At 43.2% G+C, this 16,580-nt stretch overlaps 7 protein-coding genes across 7 annotated transcripts; 3 read left to right on the top strand and 4 right to left on the bottom strand.

The window, feature by feature from the left end:
• Window positions 1-32: 32 nt before the first annotated feature.
• On the bottom strand, window positions 33-4,457 carry RPC1 (DNA-directed RNA polymerase III subunit; the record flags this gene model as incomplete). Its single annotated transcript, XM_038923976.1, has 1 exon — window positions 33-4,457. One exon carries the CDS (start codon window positions 4,455-4,457, stop codon window positions 33-35), a length of 4,425 nt encoding a protein of 1,474 aa, XP_038779904.1.
• Window positions 4,458-4,663: 206 nt separating this feature from the next.
• Window positions 4,664-5,545, bottom strand: FOA43_003724 (uncharacterized protein; the record flags this gene model as incomplete). Its single annotated transcript, XM_038923975.1, has 1 exon — window positions 4,664-5,545. One exon carries the CDS (start codon window positions 5,543-5,545, stop codon window positions 4,664-4,666), a length of 882 nt encoding a protein of 293 aa, XP_038779903.1.
• A 168-nt stretch (window positions 5,546-5,713) lies between these two features.
• Window positions 5,714-7,168, top strand: FOA43_003723 (uncharacterized protein; the record flags this gene model as incomplete). Its single annotated transcript, XM_038923974.1, has 1 exon — window positions 5,714-7,168. The coding sequence occupies one exon, from the start codon at window positions 5,714-5,716 to the stop codon at window positions 7,166-7,168; it is 1,455 nt and encodes a 484-aa protein (XP_038779902.1).
• A 22-nt stretch (window positions 7,169-7,190) lies between these two features.
• Window positions 7,191-9,027, bottom strand: RPT5 (26S proteasome regulatory subunit 6A; the record flags this gene model as incomplete). The annotated part of the gene is made up of 3 exons (XM_038923973.1): window positions 7,191-8,476; window positions 8,835-8,858; window positions 8,916-9,027. The coding sequence occupies 3 exons, from the start codon at window positions 9,025-9,027 to the stop codon at window positions 7,191-7,193; spliced, it is 1,422 nt and encodes a 473-aa protein (XP_038779901.1).
• A 908-nt stretch (window positions 9,028-9,935) lies between these two features.
• FOA43_003721 (uncharacterized protein) lies at window positions 9,936-10,343 on the top strand (the record flags this gene model as incomplete). Its single annotated transcript, XM_038923972.1, has 1 exon — window positions 9,936-10,343. One exon carries the CDS (start codon window positions 9,936-9,938, stop codon window positions 10,341-10,343), a length of 408 nt encoding a protein of 135 aa, XP_038779900.1.
• A 416-nt stretch (window positions 10,344-10,759) lies between these two features.
• FOA43_003720 (uncharacterized protein) lies at window positions 10,760-14,365 on the top strand (the record flags this gene model as incomplete). Its single annotated transcript, XM_038923971.1, has 1 exon — window positions 10,760-14,365. One exon carries the CDS (start codon window positions 10,760-10,762, stop codon window positions 14,363-14,365), a length of 3,606 nt encoding a protein of 1,201 aa, XP_038779899.1.
• Window positions 14,366-14,467: 102 nt separating this feature from the next.
• On the bottom strand, window positions 14,468-16,198 carry FOA43_003719 (uncharacterized protein; the record flags this gene model as incomplete). The annotated part of the gene is made up of 1 exon (XM_038923970.1): window positions 14,468-16,198. One exon carries the CDS (start codon window positions 16,196-16,198, stop codon window positions 14,468-14,470), a length of 1,731 nt encoding a protein of 576 aa, XP_038779898.1.
• Window positions 16,199-16,580: the final 382 nt, after the last annotated feature.

The raw sequence follows: 16,580 nt of genomic DNA, 5'->3' as shown, positions 1-16,580 counted from the left end.
ATCTGAAGTAACTAAAATTACACGAACCGTACTTAAGCCACCTTAATGGAGGGTGGAACGATACCATTACACAAGTTGTCAAAGATTGCCTCCTTAGGCTTGAGTCTGTCCTTCGGTATCTTATTCTTAACAGATAGCTTAAATGAACCTGTACCAATACCCATTGTCTGTCCCAAGATAATTCTTTCGGAAACCCCTTCTACCTCGTCATTCTTCATATAGAAGGCTGCATCGAATAAATGATCAGTAGTCTTCTCGAACGAAGCCAACTGCAACACCGAATCTCTCATCTTGGCCAAACCAAATCTTGTAATACCCAAAACTTCCCCCTTATAGGTCATCACATCCCCCAATAATTGAAGATGACGTGGATCCACCACCATACCATGAGAACGCATCGTGTAATCGATTTCAGACACGATACTGGATCTAGCGGCTTCGATACCCAAAACATGGAAAATCTCAATTACGTGATTAGTATGCGTTTTGCTGGAGACAATTCCATCGGTAGCCATAACGTCTTTCAAGCCATAACCTTCAACAAGCAACTCCTTCCTGCCATCATCACGCACATTAATGACTGCCCTAGAGACTTCCGGCAAACCTTTGACAACCACTTTTGTCAACTGTCTCTTTAACAGTTGCATCTTATAAAACAACGCACTTTTCTGCAATCTGGCCTTTTCTTCAGGATCTCGGTTGGCTAGCGCAACGATTTCTCTCGAAGCAGTAGATCTAGATGATGGTTTACCGTTTTCAAGACACATCTCACTGACCAATATTTGAATCTTATTTCTGCCAACGACAGCGACATCCGATCTTGGAATCTTAAGCTTCGAAGCCACAATTGCATTGGCTATCTGACTTGTGGTCAATTCCAACTGTAATTTCTCTATTGTATCCAAGTCAACCTTAACTTGCAAGAAAGCCTGACCTTCCTTGTAAACATCCTCAATATAAAAAGCGAGATCTTCAAGAATGGACTTTTCAACTCTACCCTTAACGACTCGGGCTGCTCTTTCATCCTGATCATTCACCAGAACGGCTTTAATAATCGGGGTGGAGATGAACTTCGAAGCATTAATAATCTCTTTGATACGAGGCACACCTAAAGTAACATTCATCGAAGCGACACCAGCAAAGTGGAACGTCTTCAATGTCATCTGCGTACCAGGCTCACCAATAGAATGTGCACCAATGGCACCCACTGCAGTTCCAGGCTCAACTCTAGCTCTAACATACTTGGTAAGACACATATCAAGGAATTTCTTAATCATTGGACGTGAAATCTTATGCAATTTGTTAACAAGATGTTCTTCACTGGTCTCAGCATTCCTTGACGGGCTTTGGAGTTTAGAGTGCTTTTTCCTCATAGGATCCAAAGACTTTTCTTCTCTCAACTTAGCAATTATCTTCACCTTGCTAGAAATGAACTGCTTGATGGAGATATAGAAGTTTCTCTCGGCATCATACTTATCCACAAACTCAATCTTATCACAATCCTTTTTAGGAACAACCTTACCCACATTATCACGACGAATCAACCTATTCTTTAAAGGATCAAGTGTTAAGTTAACAAACTTTGTAACCTCATATGGATACAAGGCTCTATCATTATGATTCAAGGTGACAAAGAAGCAGTGTCCCCAAGTCCTTTCAAAGTTCACAGGAACAGCATTACCTTCCATATCCATAGGATCCAAGCCATCAGCACCGTATTTGAATTGCACGATACCATTACCAGAATTTCTGACGGTGCCGTCGTAAAGAGTACTCAAATCTTCCATGGACTTCATCAATCTTCTGGAGGTGTAACCGGTTTCGGCAGTCTTGACGGCAGTATCCACCAATCCTTCTCTACCTGAAATGGCATGGAAAAAAAATTCAGGGGGATTCAATCCGGAATAGAAGGAGTCACTGACGAAACCTTTCGATTGCGGAGTCTTGGAGTTTTTAAGAAAATGAGGTAGCGTTCTGTCTTGGAATCCATCAGGAACTCTATGACCAGAAATAATTTGTTGCCCCACAACAGCCACCATCTGGGAAACATTCAAAGTGGAACCCTTAGAGCCACAAGTGGCCATAATCAAAGGAGCGTTGGATGGTTCCAATTCTTTGATACAAATATCACCTACTTCTTCCCTAACTTTGGATAACAATCCACCAATTTTTGACTCCAAGGTCTCCTCTTCGTTACAACCAGGTTGCGTTTCCAACTTGCCCTTTTTGAACAACTCAATTAAGTCGTCACAACTCTTATAAGCGGCCCGAACCATCTCCTCCTTCTTCTCTTTGACAATCTCACTAGGGATCACATCGTTGATACCGATGGAGAAACCTTTCTCTCCCATATATCTTGCCGTCAATTTAGCCATTCTATTCATAGCCTGGCATGCTTCCTCTGCACCATAATCTCTAAGAATTGTATAAAAAAGAGACGTCTTCTTGCCTCCACCGAGAAGTGCTTTATCCATAACTCCCGACAACAATTGAGAGTTTCTTACAAGAACGTATCCATCGTTGCTGGACATTTCATTCCGTTTCCCAAGAGGAGGCGGAGAGAAAGTCTTACACTTGGAGTCGAAGTTAAGAAGCACATTGGATTCGTGGTTAGGCCTGATCAACAAGCTGTAGAGCTGCTTACCAGTCCACATGTAAACTGGTTTCATAACAGCCGGTGGAGGTAAGTCGAACTTGCTGGTGCCGTCAGACATCATCACACACATCTGTGTAAAGACTGCTCTATCATAGAAAGAATCCTTATGAGTGATCAAAAAGGAACCCGTGATAAAGTCCTGGGTGGCAGCAATGATAGGCTCTCCGGATTTAGGCGTCAACAAGTTACTTTTGACACCCATCAACGTGGCAGCTTCTGCTCTTGCTTCTTCAGTCTGGGGCACATGCAAATTCATTTCATCACCGTCGAAATCTGCATTATAGGGGGCGCATACACACTCATTGAAACGAAATGTTCTCCACGGTTTGACAGTGACATAATGTGCCAATATAGACAACCTATGCAACGACGGCTGTCTGTTGAATAACACCACATCTCCGTCAACAAGATGACGCTCAATAACATCACCATAACTCAAGCCTCTTGCAAGTTTATTTCTATCACCGTACCTCAAGTTTCTCTTCACATTTTCATTTTTTTTCATAATATAGTTAGCCCCAGGATGAACGTCAGGACCGTTTCTGGTCAACTGCTGCAACTTTTTCTTGTTGTATCGAGTGACCTTTTCAGGGTACGTTAAAACTTTGGCAACAAGTTCGGGAACAGCCACCTGATCCACACGAAGATTAGGATCAGGTGAAATCACCGTTCTGGCACTGAAATCGACTCTCTTACCGGATAAGTTACCTCTAAATCTACCTTGTTTACCCTTTAATCTCTGACAAAAGCCTCTGATAGGCTTGGAGGTCTTCGAACTACCACTGGATCCAGGCATCATATTAGGGGAAACAACATCAGAATTGATGTACATTGCCACGGCCAACTGAAGGTAGTCCCATTGCTCCATAAGAGAATTCAATGTGATACCTTTTTGAATACCAGCTCTAATCATAGAAGAAGTCCAGACAATTTCTGTCAACTTCACCGTCAAATCATCTTCATTCGAAGTGTTAGACTCCCCCATCATGACTGACGGACGAATGCAGACAGGTGGTGCGGGAAGGTATCGCCAGATGTACATTTCAGGCCTTCCACCTTTTGAAGGATCAATACCCAAGAGCTCACAGTCGGTTGGGGAAATCTGTTTGAACAAGTTGAGGACCTTAAGAGGATTCAGATCATCATAACAACGCTTATAAAACTTTTCCAAATCCGGATTCTCTTCGAAGAACATTTGGAAATCTTCATTCCATTGAGTTTTTTCCTCGGCACCTTTTTTACCAACCCATCTGAACGAATCGTGGATAATCTTCAAAGCGGCAGGACCACCACCTGCAGCGGCCCTTTTCACAACACCATTCAAGGCACCACATCTAAGACATCTTCTCTGCTTTTTGGACTGATCTAAAACTTTCCTGACGATCTTCATCTTGCGCAAGTTGTCTAGATCAGGTCTTCTTAGTTCAGTCAGAAACTTCCTCTTACAATTCTCATCCAATAACACAGCGGAACAATTCTTGCAGATCGTTTGTAGCACCTGAATAATTGCTTTAAAATAACCCACATGGAAAACAGGTAATGCCAACTTGATGTGACCAAAATGACCGTGACAAGTAGCCAAATTACCGTGACAGGTAACACATTCAGAAGCATTAGAAGAAATACCCATTCGAGGATCTAAGGCACCACTTTTCACTGGCAGTCTACCCCTATCTAAATCAAACAAGTTTCTGGTAGAAACTTCGACCTCAGATTGAGCTACAATTTCGGCATCTGAAAGTGCACCGAACTGAAGTCCAGATATACATTTTGGCGCCACATCAACAACCGTCTCTTTCATGATGTCTGTGTGTAATTTAAACTGGGCAGAATGAAGAGATAACAGTGACAAAACAGAGATCGGAAAATAAGCGAAGCGATAAATTTTGAGACGGAAATTTTTCACTCTTCAAAAGAAAGAAAGAAAAAAAAGGATGAGGAAGAGAGCTTAATGGAGAAGTAGACTGAACTAGTAAATATAATATTATTATAGAGATACAAGACTTTCTAAGCAGCGAACTTTTCAGACATATCTTGCGTGGCCGTTTCTAAGGAATTCTTTCCAATGAGAATTAAGCTGAGCTTTGGGACAACAGCATAGTCATTGAATACTCTTCTCGCATCAGGATTGATACCCTTTTTAGTATAGTCAAAGAATGCGTGATGAAGAGCGTGGCTCTCCAATACCTCGTCCTCATAGTGATAATATTCAAACTCAGAAATCTTCTCCTTATTCTTCTTGGAACGTTTTTTGTGACAATCATCCTCACCGTCATCATTCAGTTCCTTGTCAACTTCAGAGTCAATCATCTGATATACTCTGGATGGAATTAAAAAGTAGTCATATTTAAATCCTGCCTTATCTATTTCTTCCATTAGCATTCTGTACATTGGAGGGGCAGTTTCAACAGGCATATTGATCAATCTTTCAGAGAAAATTAGGGCCAATTTTCGTTTTGAGGAAGGTGACAAAAGTTGGCGCAACATGGCATTGAACTGGGGGTGCTTCCCCGTCTTTTCAAATAAATATTGACTCAACTTCTTCACGGGGTCTTTTGATAGATTATCCGTCAACCCCGTCACGGAAATTATAGAGAACGGATCGCTATCCTTACCATCAGTCTTAACAGTTGTTCCCACTTGATTGGTTGAAAGTAAAATGTCTGCCATCTCAGAGAGGGGGAAAAGAAGTGAATCCCCCTGGAAAAGCTGCCTTAAGAAGTTCTTGGTAGCCGAGAAATCTGCCTTGGGATCTAAGTTAAAGAAATCGAAGTCCACATTAACGGTATCGACCTCATCCCTCAGTTCTTCGTCATCGCTGGATGAGAGCGAAATATCAGATTCTGAATGCTCTTCTCTTTCAATATCTTTTTGGGTTCTTTTAGGCATGATACAGGTGGTTTCACAACACGAAGAAGAAACTATAATGGAAAAGAGTTCACCATATGAAAATTTTATAGAGTGTCTAAAGGGCATCGCTAAACTAAAGTGAAAAATTAAAGAGCCTCGGATTACAGAATCAAGTAGATATAGTTTGTTCTTACTGCTTTATTTGGTATGTCCATAATAGCGGGTTATTCTTCGTCAAGCTCAGAAGATGAATCTGAGAAACAGCAGTTGACCACTCTTCCTATGCGTATCATTTCGGGCGGGAGAAAGACTATCACTGGCTATATCCAGCAGGAAGCGGTGGATCCGTTGAAGTTTGATACCAATAAACGATTATACGATAGGCTGGATGGTACCAAATCTCCAAATAACTCATATTTTACTGTTTCGAAGAGAGAATCACAGAAAATCAAAAGACAACGAAAGGACAAAGGTGATTCATCACAGCTCGACGGTAATAATGCATACAGAGGACCATGGGCTAGTGAGAAATCATCGTCCAGCGATGAAGAAAGTGATAGGGCTGAGGTTTCACGCAACTATACAGTGGAGCTTCCTCCTGATTTAGAAAATGGGGTTGGTAATGGCGTTAAACCTTCGGAAACTTCCGAATACTTTCCAACTTCAACCTCATCTGGAATACTTACTCCTCCTTCGTCAAATCGGATCAACTTTCTTAATTCCCAACCAGGAGCTCAGAAATGCTATGTTCCGAAAAAGAAGGTATATATCTATACGGCACATAGAGGAGGCGTTCAGGCAATTCAATTCTTGCCAAACACCGGACATCTACTATTATCTTGCGGTAACGACTCTGAAATCAAAATATGGGACGTATATGGCAATAGGGAACTTTTAAGGGGCTATTATGGCCATACAAAGGCGGTAAAAAATGTGCAGTTTAATTCAGATGGCACGAAGTTTCTCAGCTGCTCTTACGACAAATGGGTCAAATTATGGGACACAGAAACAGGTAAATGCACGTATAAAAAGAAGCTTCGAGGTTTCCCCAGCGTGGCAAAGTTTAATCCAAACAACCAGAACGAATTTCTTGTTGGAACAAATAAGATGACTGTGGAGCATTATGACATTTCTGCGGACGAGATTATTCAAACCTACGAGCATCACACTGGAGCCATCAACTACCTTGAATTCATAGCGGAAAACAAGAACTTTGTCACAAGTTCAGAGGATAAATCATTAAAAGTGTGGGATCTTCGGATTAATATGCCTATAAAGCAGATAGCCGATCCCAAACAGCACTCTATGCCGTATCTTAGACTACATCCAGACGGCAGATACTTTGTGGCACAGTCTATGGACAATACTATCGTTACTTTTAGTACTAAGAAAACTGACAAATTCCGCAAAAATAAGAGGAAACTATTCAAAGGCCACAATTCGGCAGGTTACTCTGTGGGATTACAATTTTCTCCTGACGGACGTAACTTGATTAGCGGAGACTCATATGGCTACACATATTTCTGGGATTGGAATACGACAAGATTGATCAAGAAGATTAAAGTGGACGACAAAGTGATCAGCTGCGTAGATGCGCATCCACTAGAGACTAGCATTGTGGCCATGGCCGGACTCAGCGGTAATATATACTTGTACGATTAAATTACAAATCTTATGTATGTGCTTAAGCATAGAAAGACACCGACTTATTCTTTCTTGCTTGAACCTCGCTTATACCTTCAATGAAATCTTCGTGCTTGACGACAGACTGTCCAGTTCTAAGCGCAATCATACCGGCCTCAACGGTAACAGCCTTCAACTGAGCACCATTGAACTCGTCGGTCGATCTAGCCAATTCCTGCCAGTTGACGTTGTCATCAACGGACATCTTACGGGCATGAATCTGTAGGATCTGGGCCCGAGCATCTTCTGAAGGTAGTGGGAACTCAATTTTTCTATCCAATCTTCCCGATCTTAGAAGGGCAGGGTCCAAGACATCCACTCTGTTAGTGGCAGCTAACACTTTAACTCGATCATCCGATCCAAAACCATCCAACTGGTTCAACAATTCCAACATGGTTCTCTGCACCTCTCTGTCACCACTTTTATCAGAATCAAATCTCTTTGTACCAATAGCATCCAACTCATCGATGAATATGATGGTAGGAGCTTTCTCTTTAGCCAATTCAAACGCATCTCTAACCAGCTTAGCACCGTCACCAATGAACATCTGCACTAACTGTGGAGCAGCCAATTTTAAGAAGGTGGCATTGGTTTGAGCGGCACACGCACGTGCAAGTAACGTCTTACCAGTTCCTGGAGGTCCGTACATTAATGCACCCTTTGGAGGTTTAATACCTAGCTTTTTGAATTTATCAGCCTGTTGCATAGGGAGAACCACTGCCTCAACCAATTCCTCAACCTGCTTATCCAAACCACCGATATCTGCATAGGTCTCTGTAGGTTTTTCGTCGACTTCCATCGCCTTCACACGCGAGTCGTACTCTGCTGGCAACTTATCAAGAATCAAATAGGAATCTTTATTAACACCAATAAGATCACCGGGTTTCAGTTTATCGGGCTCAACCAACCCAACCATCGGAAGAAACACCGTCTGACGTGTGGATGTCTTAATGACAGCGGACTTACCCACCCTGGTGGACTCGATATCAACGTTGGCTCCCTCATTAGTGGCGTCTTCATCCGGATTCATGTCCAACAATTCCACCACATTACCCACAAGATAGGGTAATTGCTTGTTATTCTTAATCTTTTCCTTGTTGTCTTTTATTTTCTCTAGCATCACCGATTTTTCGTGCTGAAGACGCAAGAGCTCCGAACGGAACAACTTGATTTCATTATCAAGTAGCTTTGTTCGGTTAATAATGTCCGTTGTGGACGAGTTTAGGATCTCGTCATCAATCTCAATATCCTGGTTATCATCCAAGTCTTCTAAAGTCGGCATGGTTGCTATCTACGTGAGTATTCTTCTCAGGAGGGCAAGGAACAGATAGAACCATCAATTTGCACTTTACTTGGCACTTACCTTTTTCCGCTTTTTTCGTATTCTTGCCACACAAATCACCCGAAAGACATCCGTACACCGCAAAAGAGAAACAGGGACAACCTTGCTGAACAATTACTCTCTGTATGCCTACAAGTACCCGTTTAATCACTCACTATATTACATTTATATGTCAATCCTCCTCAATCTATTGGGAATTACCACTCTTCTGCAACTCCGCACGCAATCTCTCCGTAAAATCGTCATTATCATCATCATGATCCTCCCAACTCTCGTCCCAAAGGTGATCATGTTGGGTCTTACCAATAGTGTGATTATCATCCCAATCTAAATATCATGTTAGTATTTGGTACCAATATCGCAATGTCCTGTGCTGTTACTTACCATCCTCTGGAAAATCCTCAAACTCATCATCCTCTTCGAGAGTTTTGATAGCTTGCACTTTATCTTCCGTTGTCTTCTCAGCTTTCTTCTCTACTGTAGCGTCTTTAACCATGATGAGAGAGATTCTTTCTATGAAAGCAGAAGAACAAACAAAGAAAGTATCGAAGTTCACTCAGCTTTTTCCGCCCTTGAGTCAATCTTTAAAACTTCCCTCGCATAGACCCTAGCCTGACGTCGATCGACTTAAGCAGATCTAATCACTTGTTCTCAATTCAACTAATTTCCCCACCTGAATGACAATCCCTCAAAATTCATCAGCCCTTTACTTCTTCTTGGTTATCAATGGATGACAGTGTTGTTAATGCAAGTTTCATTCCGGAGGAGCACATTTTCTCCGGGAAGAGAAATCCACCTCTAATAAAGGTGACTTCACCCAAAATCTCTGTTGCTCTTTTCTCTATCTACCCTCTTATCATTACCCTTAATAGGTTTTTAGCCATCATTACATGGACAGGAGATGACTCGTACTTTAATATCATTGTTGTCGCAAGTTTTGCCATTTCTGTATGGTACTGGACATTTATTTCCCATATTATTTTACCTGTCCTTTGTTGCACCACATTCTGCTCGACTATATGGTTCGTGAAGACCACTTTCACTGATTATAATCTCTCTGAATCCCCTCCGACGTTGGAGGAGATTCTCGATGCTTTGGTAAACATCAGTTCCCGGTGTCAATTTCTATGTCGCCCATTTAGGATTATTCCCAGGACCAAAGTTTACCATCTATTTCTCACATCGGTTATTGTGGGAACTCCATTACATTATTTTCTCGTATCCAAGGTGTTGGGGTTAAGAGCCTATGTTATGGTGATGGGTTGTTTTATTTTGACCTTTAATTCTGACTGGGCCATGGCTACAAGAAGAATCTTTTGGAGAAGCGGACTAATAAGACGCATAACCATGCTGCTTACAGGTACAAAAATTTCTATGACTGACAAAGGAATTGATAACAACTTAATGAAATATAGAGTCAAGAGCTCCAACAAGTTTGGTTCTAAGGTGGTGGAATTTGAAGTGTTTGAGAACCAGCGAAGATGGTTTGGTGTCGGCTGGTCCGACTCTTTGCTTCCCATAGAACGTCAGCACTATACAAACGAGTATCTAAAGCAATGCTGCGATACTTTGGATTCATACAACTTTCCGAATCTGCCAGAAATGTCCGGTTTATCTGAGTTGTCTGAAAAACATCCTTGGAAATGGATGGATGAACACTGGAAAATCGACCGTGAGTTCTGTAAAGGTAAAGACCCCGACGGATGGATTTATTATGACAATACATGGGGCGGCATGTCATATCAGGACTCGATTAGCAAGTTTACGAGGACTAGAAGGTTGATTAGAAGGGCATTATTGAAACTAGTCTGACTATATCTATCCTCCCTTTTTTACCTTTATTGAGTAATGATGACATAATCACTTACCTCAGCGTCATATTTGTTTTTTCGGCGCATATTGTTCGTCGCTCAGCAAAGAAAACTTGGTTTGCCGAAAAAAAACGAATGTTGCTTGTTAGTAGCTTTGGGTGCCCCTATATTCGATAGACAGATAATTAGAAGTCTTTTTTTTACACGCAGCTGCTGAACACAAGGCTAGTTTAGACAGTCACACCGTTTTTTGTACCTTATTCATCATTTGGTACTTATCTATACGGCTATTCCATCACCATCCGTTTTGCCCGTTTTCATATATAAAGCGAAGAAAAATTTTCCCTCGCTGAGAAAAAGTCGCGTCCATAGGACGGAAAAGATATAATCATCTCTACCCACAAGACGAGGTGTTCAATGCCCACGACAATACCCGGATCATTCATAAAGGGACCCGTCAAAGGACCCATATCGATGCCCGCAAATGAATCCATCAATGAAATCGAAAATATTCCTATTGAGAAAGTAAAGAGAGAGGCTATAGACAAACGGCGTCAGGATAGTAACAATATAGTGAAAGAGCGCAAGAGAAGGCTTTCTGAGCTTTATTGCGTGTCCAGATTACCTTTACTACCGTTATCCAATGACCAAATGTTACAAATTAAGGATATGCTTGCCCTTTTTTTAGAAAAGAATGATCTTGAAAAGGGTTACGAGTTTAGTATCTCGGCGCTGGCGCACGAGAAGAGGGACTTGGTTACCGAGGACGCCGAAAATGACACAAGGCCTCCGAAGAAGTTACAGAAGACTTTGCCTATTCAAGCCTCAGAAATCCTCACTCGGAAACATATTGAACTGTCACCGGATGAGGCACCTACACTTTCCAGTATGATACATAAGTACACAGAGCAACGTGAAGCGGGACGTGCGGACGAAAAGGTGAAACGCGATTTGGATTACGAGAATGTGGAGATTAAGAAGTTACTAGTTACACTCATGCCAGAGAGAAAGCCGCATAAGGTTGCAGCAGCGCGATCATTAACGGAGATGTTCTATCATCAACAAACGCTTCAGCTGCCAAAATTGCTTTTAAGGGCCCGCAAAACGCTTACTTCCGAGTCCTTTGAAACATCCCTTGTGGAAGGGAAGGTTTCAGTCTTATATTCAAGGATAGAAGAATTGAAAAGGAAACACAGCTGGTCGTTACGGCAACCAAGAAAATATCTAGAACCTTTTTTAATGAAAGGACGAAAGACCCATTGGGATTACTTATTAAGTGAGAGTAAGTGGCTGGCTACAGATATGAAGCAAGAACGAAGGTTTAAGGTGGCACAATGCTATTTCGTTTCACAGGCAGTTCAAGATTACTGGAGTTATGGTAAGGTGTGCTGTATTAAAACGAAGCCGATTGTTTATTTGAAGGATGTCGAGATAGAATCAAAAGTGACGACAGGTACCGAGGTTCAAGTGGTTTCGAATGATGCACAAGGATATCCTGCAAATGGTGTAACTGAAGATGTTACTATGACGGACGCTGGTGCAGATGCTTCTGCAGATGCTCCGGCGACTGAAGTCCATCCAGAGGTCGACGATCAAGGGACAAAATCAGCAGAAGGTGAGGATAAATCCATCAGGGAGCCTCAAGTAGATGGAGACTGCGATAAAGATGTTTCCACTCACGAAGGTCCCAAAATAATAAATCTAGTGGACATAGTAGTCGAGGAAGCCACAAATGTTGATGGCGACGCAGGGATCTCTTCGAAAAAGGAAAACGATGACGAGACAGTAAAGGAGATTACCATTAGGGATGCTCCTATGGTGTCTTCAGAGCAAGAGCCAATTGTTATTGAGGCTGAAAAGGAAGTGGAAAAATTGAGACATGATCCTATGATGTCGTACGCTCCCTTAGAAAAGACTGCTCACTTCTTTTTACATGCTTCCCTGGATACATTCACTCCTACTGAAGTTTCAATTGTGGAACACTTACCTGCTTATGACCCATTCTCTGAGAAGGAGCCGGATCATATTGTGGATAGAGACTTGTATGGCCATGTGTCTGCACTTCTTCCACCACCAGATGAGGAACCCGAGTGGGAAAAAATTGTATTTCGACAGCAGGACGATGCGGACAAGCATATTGCAACTTACCAGAAGGCATTATTTGGCCCGTACAGGCGGTTCAACGTGCTTAAACCACCCAAACCTCCTTCGATTCGTAATATCGAGCTTCGGATTCCCACCATCTGGCTTCCTCAGGATGACAGGTATCTCATTAAATATGTGACGGAGTTCTCATTCAATTGGGAGATTATATCTGCTCACTTGTCTTCCCAGCCTACACTCCGGTACTTCTCCAATATTGAACGCCGCACTCCTTGGCAGTGCTTTGAGAGATACATTCAATTAAATAACCGTTTCCGCTTCAGTGATATGCGCGGAGTTTATACCATTGCAGCTAAGGAATGGCTCGAGGCCGCGCATAGAGTTCAGGCCACGACACGACGCCGTATTTCGCCTCTCGGTGTTGGTCAAGAGTCTATTCAGCGTGGCAACAGGAGGCTTCGTTGGGCCTCCATGTTAGAGGCGATTCGCAAGCTCATGAAGAAACGGGAGAGTATTCAAAGGCCTGCCCCTCAAGAGAGGAAGCCTGCAGAAATAGGTTCGTTTGAAACGCCAAGTCCAGAGGATCTTTCCAAGCTTAAATGGGAGCGTGACAAGGCAATTCAACAGGCGTATGTGGCTGCCAATCCTAAGGGATACAATGATCGAGTCCGTGCTAATCCGTCTGTTGGTAATGGCGTTAGATCAGCAGTAGCAGCAGCTACCGCAAGTCACATTGTAACCAATGGTGTTCATCAGCATGACGGGGGAATGGCTGTAAATCAGAGACACGGGCAATCCCGGCCGATGTCTTTACAGGCTACTGTCTCCGCTGCTTCTGCTGCAGGATATACGCCCGAGCAGATTCAAAGACTTGTTCAAATTCAGAGACAGCGTCAAAAACAGGCTTTGGCTCAAAGAGTACGTCAAGTAAGAAGCGCGGATAGTAATTCTGTTGGTGGCTCCATGTCCGCTTCTAGTTCTAGAGCGTCTTCTACTGTTCCTACTCCATTGCAAGGCCATGCAGGACTCGCCAGACCGCAAACACAACCACCAGCTTCCACGTTTTCATCCCCATCCACACCTGCTCCTACCCCGGAACAAGTTCTCGCGGCTGCGGCTGGCCAGCATGCTGGCCGGGGGTCGCCGGTTGCATCGAACCTATCAATTTCATCACCTGTGCATAGAAGTTCCCCTCGTATAAGTTTTACAACAGCTCAGGTGTCTGCAATTATAAGCCAAATCCAAACCAGAAATCCCAATCTTTCGAAGGACCAGGTGTCCCGTCTGGCTGTGGCATATCTTGCAAACTACCAGCAGAAGCTCACACAAAGGCAGAAGCAAGGTCAACACGCTCAACAAATTCAACAAGCTCAACGCTCGAGCAGATCATCTCCTATACCTGCTATCTCTTCTCCTCGAAATCAGAATGTTCCCATGGGTAAAAGGGCTCCTCGCAAGCAGCTCACGCCGCAACAGTTGGCTATGCTTGCGGAGAACCCTAAGCTCACCCCTCAGCAACGCCAACAGGTGCAGATTCTGCAACAGCAGCAGCAGCAACAGATTCAGAGAAGGCAGCAGCAAGCTAAGGTTTTGCAGCATACGAATGACGATAGCGGCAGTCCCTCTGGAAACGGTTCGCATCATACACCTACTCCAGAAGAAATTCAACTAGCAATGAACCGACGTCGTACTGTTCGAGACAGTAATATGGTGGTTTCAGAAGTAGCTCGTAGCCCACAGAAGTCTTCGACGCCCAGTGGGTCTCCACACTCGGTCGCTGGCGCCAACTTAAATTTGGAGGTCATCGAAAACGACCTTTTAAACGCGGACTTCTCATTTCTTGAAGGTGCATGGTTATCATCATCACCACACGTTGGAAACGCGTCATTGTCAAATGACGAGCCAAACAACACGATGTAACACTAATAAGATGGCTTATGATAAAGAATTACGAACACATAACAAATGTAATACTTATAATATACTTTACTTTGAAAAACGAGAAAAGGAATCACCTTCTGTTCATTTTAGAGAGACAGACATCACACCTTGCTCCTCTATCGGGATGCCGGCAAGCTGGTAAGAGCATTTAAACTTTAGTTTAAGGTTGTCAAAGGGCTTATGTTCCTTTTGGCTGATGGTAGCAGCTTGTGAAATTCCATCAGTAACGCCTGCGCTTAAACTCAAGGTGGATGGAGACTTCAGGTTCAAATCAAACTGCTTTGTGACCGCCAGAGAAAACTGTAATTGGGTAATCTGCTTCGTGATAGTAAGATTACTGAAATGGAATGTCAGATCAACAGATGAAGCCTGCTTAGAGTTAACAGTATATGTTATTTTCAAGTTTTCAGATTGGTTGAGGAGTGAAGAGGATGGTTTGGAAGAAAGGTTGAACTGAAATGGATCGAATTGAGCTGTCGCAGAAGTAGGAGATACAACAGAAGCAGCCGCAGCAGCAGAAGTTGCAGGAGCTCCAAAGCCAGCCAACAAGTAATTAGTGGCAGCGGCACTTTTAGTAGCCTTTTTCTCAGGTTCTGGGGTACCTAAAAGGTTGATGGCTCCGCCGCCAAGAGTTGTGGATTGAGGATTATGGTTGGAGTCAAATGTAAGACCTCCCAAATCACTCAAAAGATCAGCTATAGCATCACCAGTAGAGGCAGCCATACCAGAAGAAGATATAGCAGCAGCGGAAACACCTGAAGGATAGTTTGACACAGGAGAATTATCGTCGACGTCATCGTCGTCAAAATCGATCAAATTCATAGTTGGTGCGCCACCGGGAACCTTAATTTGGGCAGCAGCAGTAGCGTCACCTTTAGTAAGTAAAGCAACTTTCTGGAGAACAATGTTAAGCTTATCGTTTAGTTTCAATAACCTCTGGACACTTTCATCGTCGTCAGATTCCTCTTGTATAATCTTCTGTAACTTTGGTTGCGCAACCTTTATGGCCGAAATGAGCTCTTGAACAGTGCCGTCAGAGGTATCTAATGAGCCAACATTGGTAGCATTGGTCAAAATCTCGTCCAATAAATCTGCCTTTCGGCCGACCTTATCCAACTCCTCGTGGACCTGCTGTCTTGTCTGCTCATAACTTTCATCTTCTTTGAATCCAGACATGATCTTCATAAGGTCATTGGCCTCTTTCAAGTCCTGTGGTCTACCACGACGAATTAATTCCTGTAATTTAGCACTTTGTGCAACATGCTCTTCGTCCCGTAATTCCTCAATGGACTTCAAGTTGTCACTTGGATTCAAAACGGCAGCATCCTCGGATTTAACAGACGGGAAATCGTATCCCTTACTTCTCAACAATCTGTACATATCACGGATGTATCCTAAATCTTCCTTATATCTTGAAGTTTTGCAAATTGTCTGGACCCATTCTGAAATTGTGCCTAGGATCAATCTCTGGATCCGCGTGTAACCAAAAGGAGGTCTTTCAGGGAATCGTTTAACCAACTCGTTGAGAAACTCTTTTCGAGATATCTGTAAGTGGACCGGATAGCCGCAATTCTTCACGATATAATCCAACAAAGTTAGCGCCAACTCAGATACCTGAGGGTCACGTGAGTTGATCAACTTGACGGTGGCTATAGTGGCTTCACGTGGGAGGTTTCCCTGTTTTTGATTAATGAGGTCACAGATCTCCAAATTGAGTGCAATGTTTGGTTCATCAAGCGATGGTCTACAAGCACGATGAATTCGCCTAAGAAGCTTACCACTACTTCCCTGCAATGATGAGAGGGAGGACATGATGGAGTCTGATGTTGGAATTGTTGTTAGGATGAGAAATTACGGTTGAGCACTTGATTCTGTGCGAATTCTCATGTGGCTTCGTTGTAGTGCGACGAGTTTCGCGAATGTGTAGGAAATTTCGGTCCAGCCGCTTTTTTTCGAGGCATGGGAGTGCGCGATGGGATGAGAGGGAGGAAGACGTGGTGGGGCCAAGAGGATGCCCGGTGGGATGAGAGGAAAGAAGACCCGGTGGGGCCCAGTAGATGCACGGTGGGATGAGAGGGAGGAAGACCCGGTGGGGGCCCAGTGGATGCCAGGGACGCCCAACAAGTACTGGATATACAACTAGTTGAACATCCTAAAGAACATATAACTACAAATATTATACCTATGCTGACAA

The sequence above is a fragment of the Brettanomyces nanus genome, chromosome 4 (genome assembly GCF_011074865.1).
Source record: "Brettanomyces nanus chromosome 4, complete sequence".
Lineage (NCBI taxonomy): Eukaryota > Fungi > Ascomycota > Pichiomycetes > Pichiales > Pichiaceae > Brettanomyces > Brettanomyces nanus.
The sequence above is the reverse complement of the archived record's forward strand: the minus strand, read 5'-3'. Positions and strand labels throughout refer to the sequence as shown.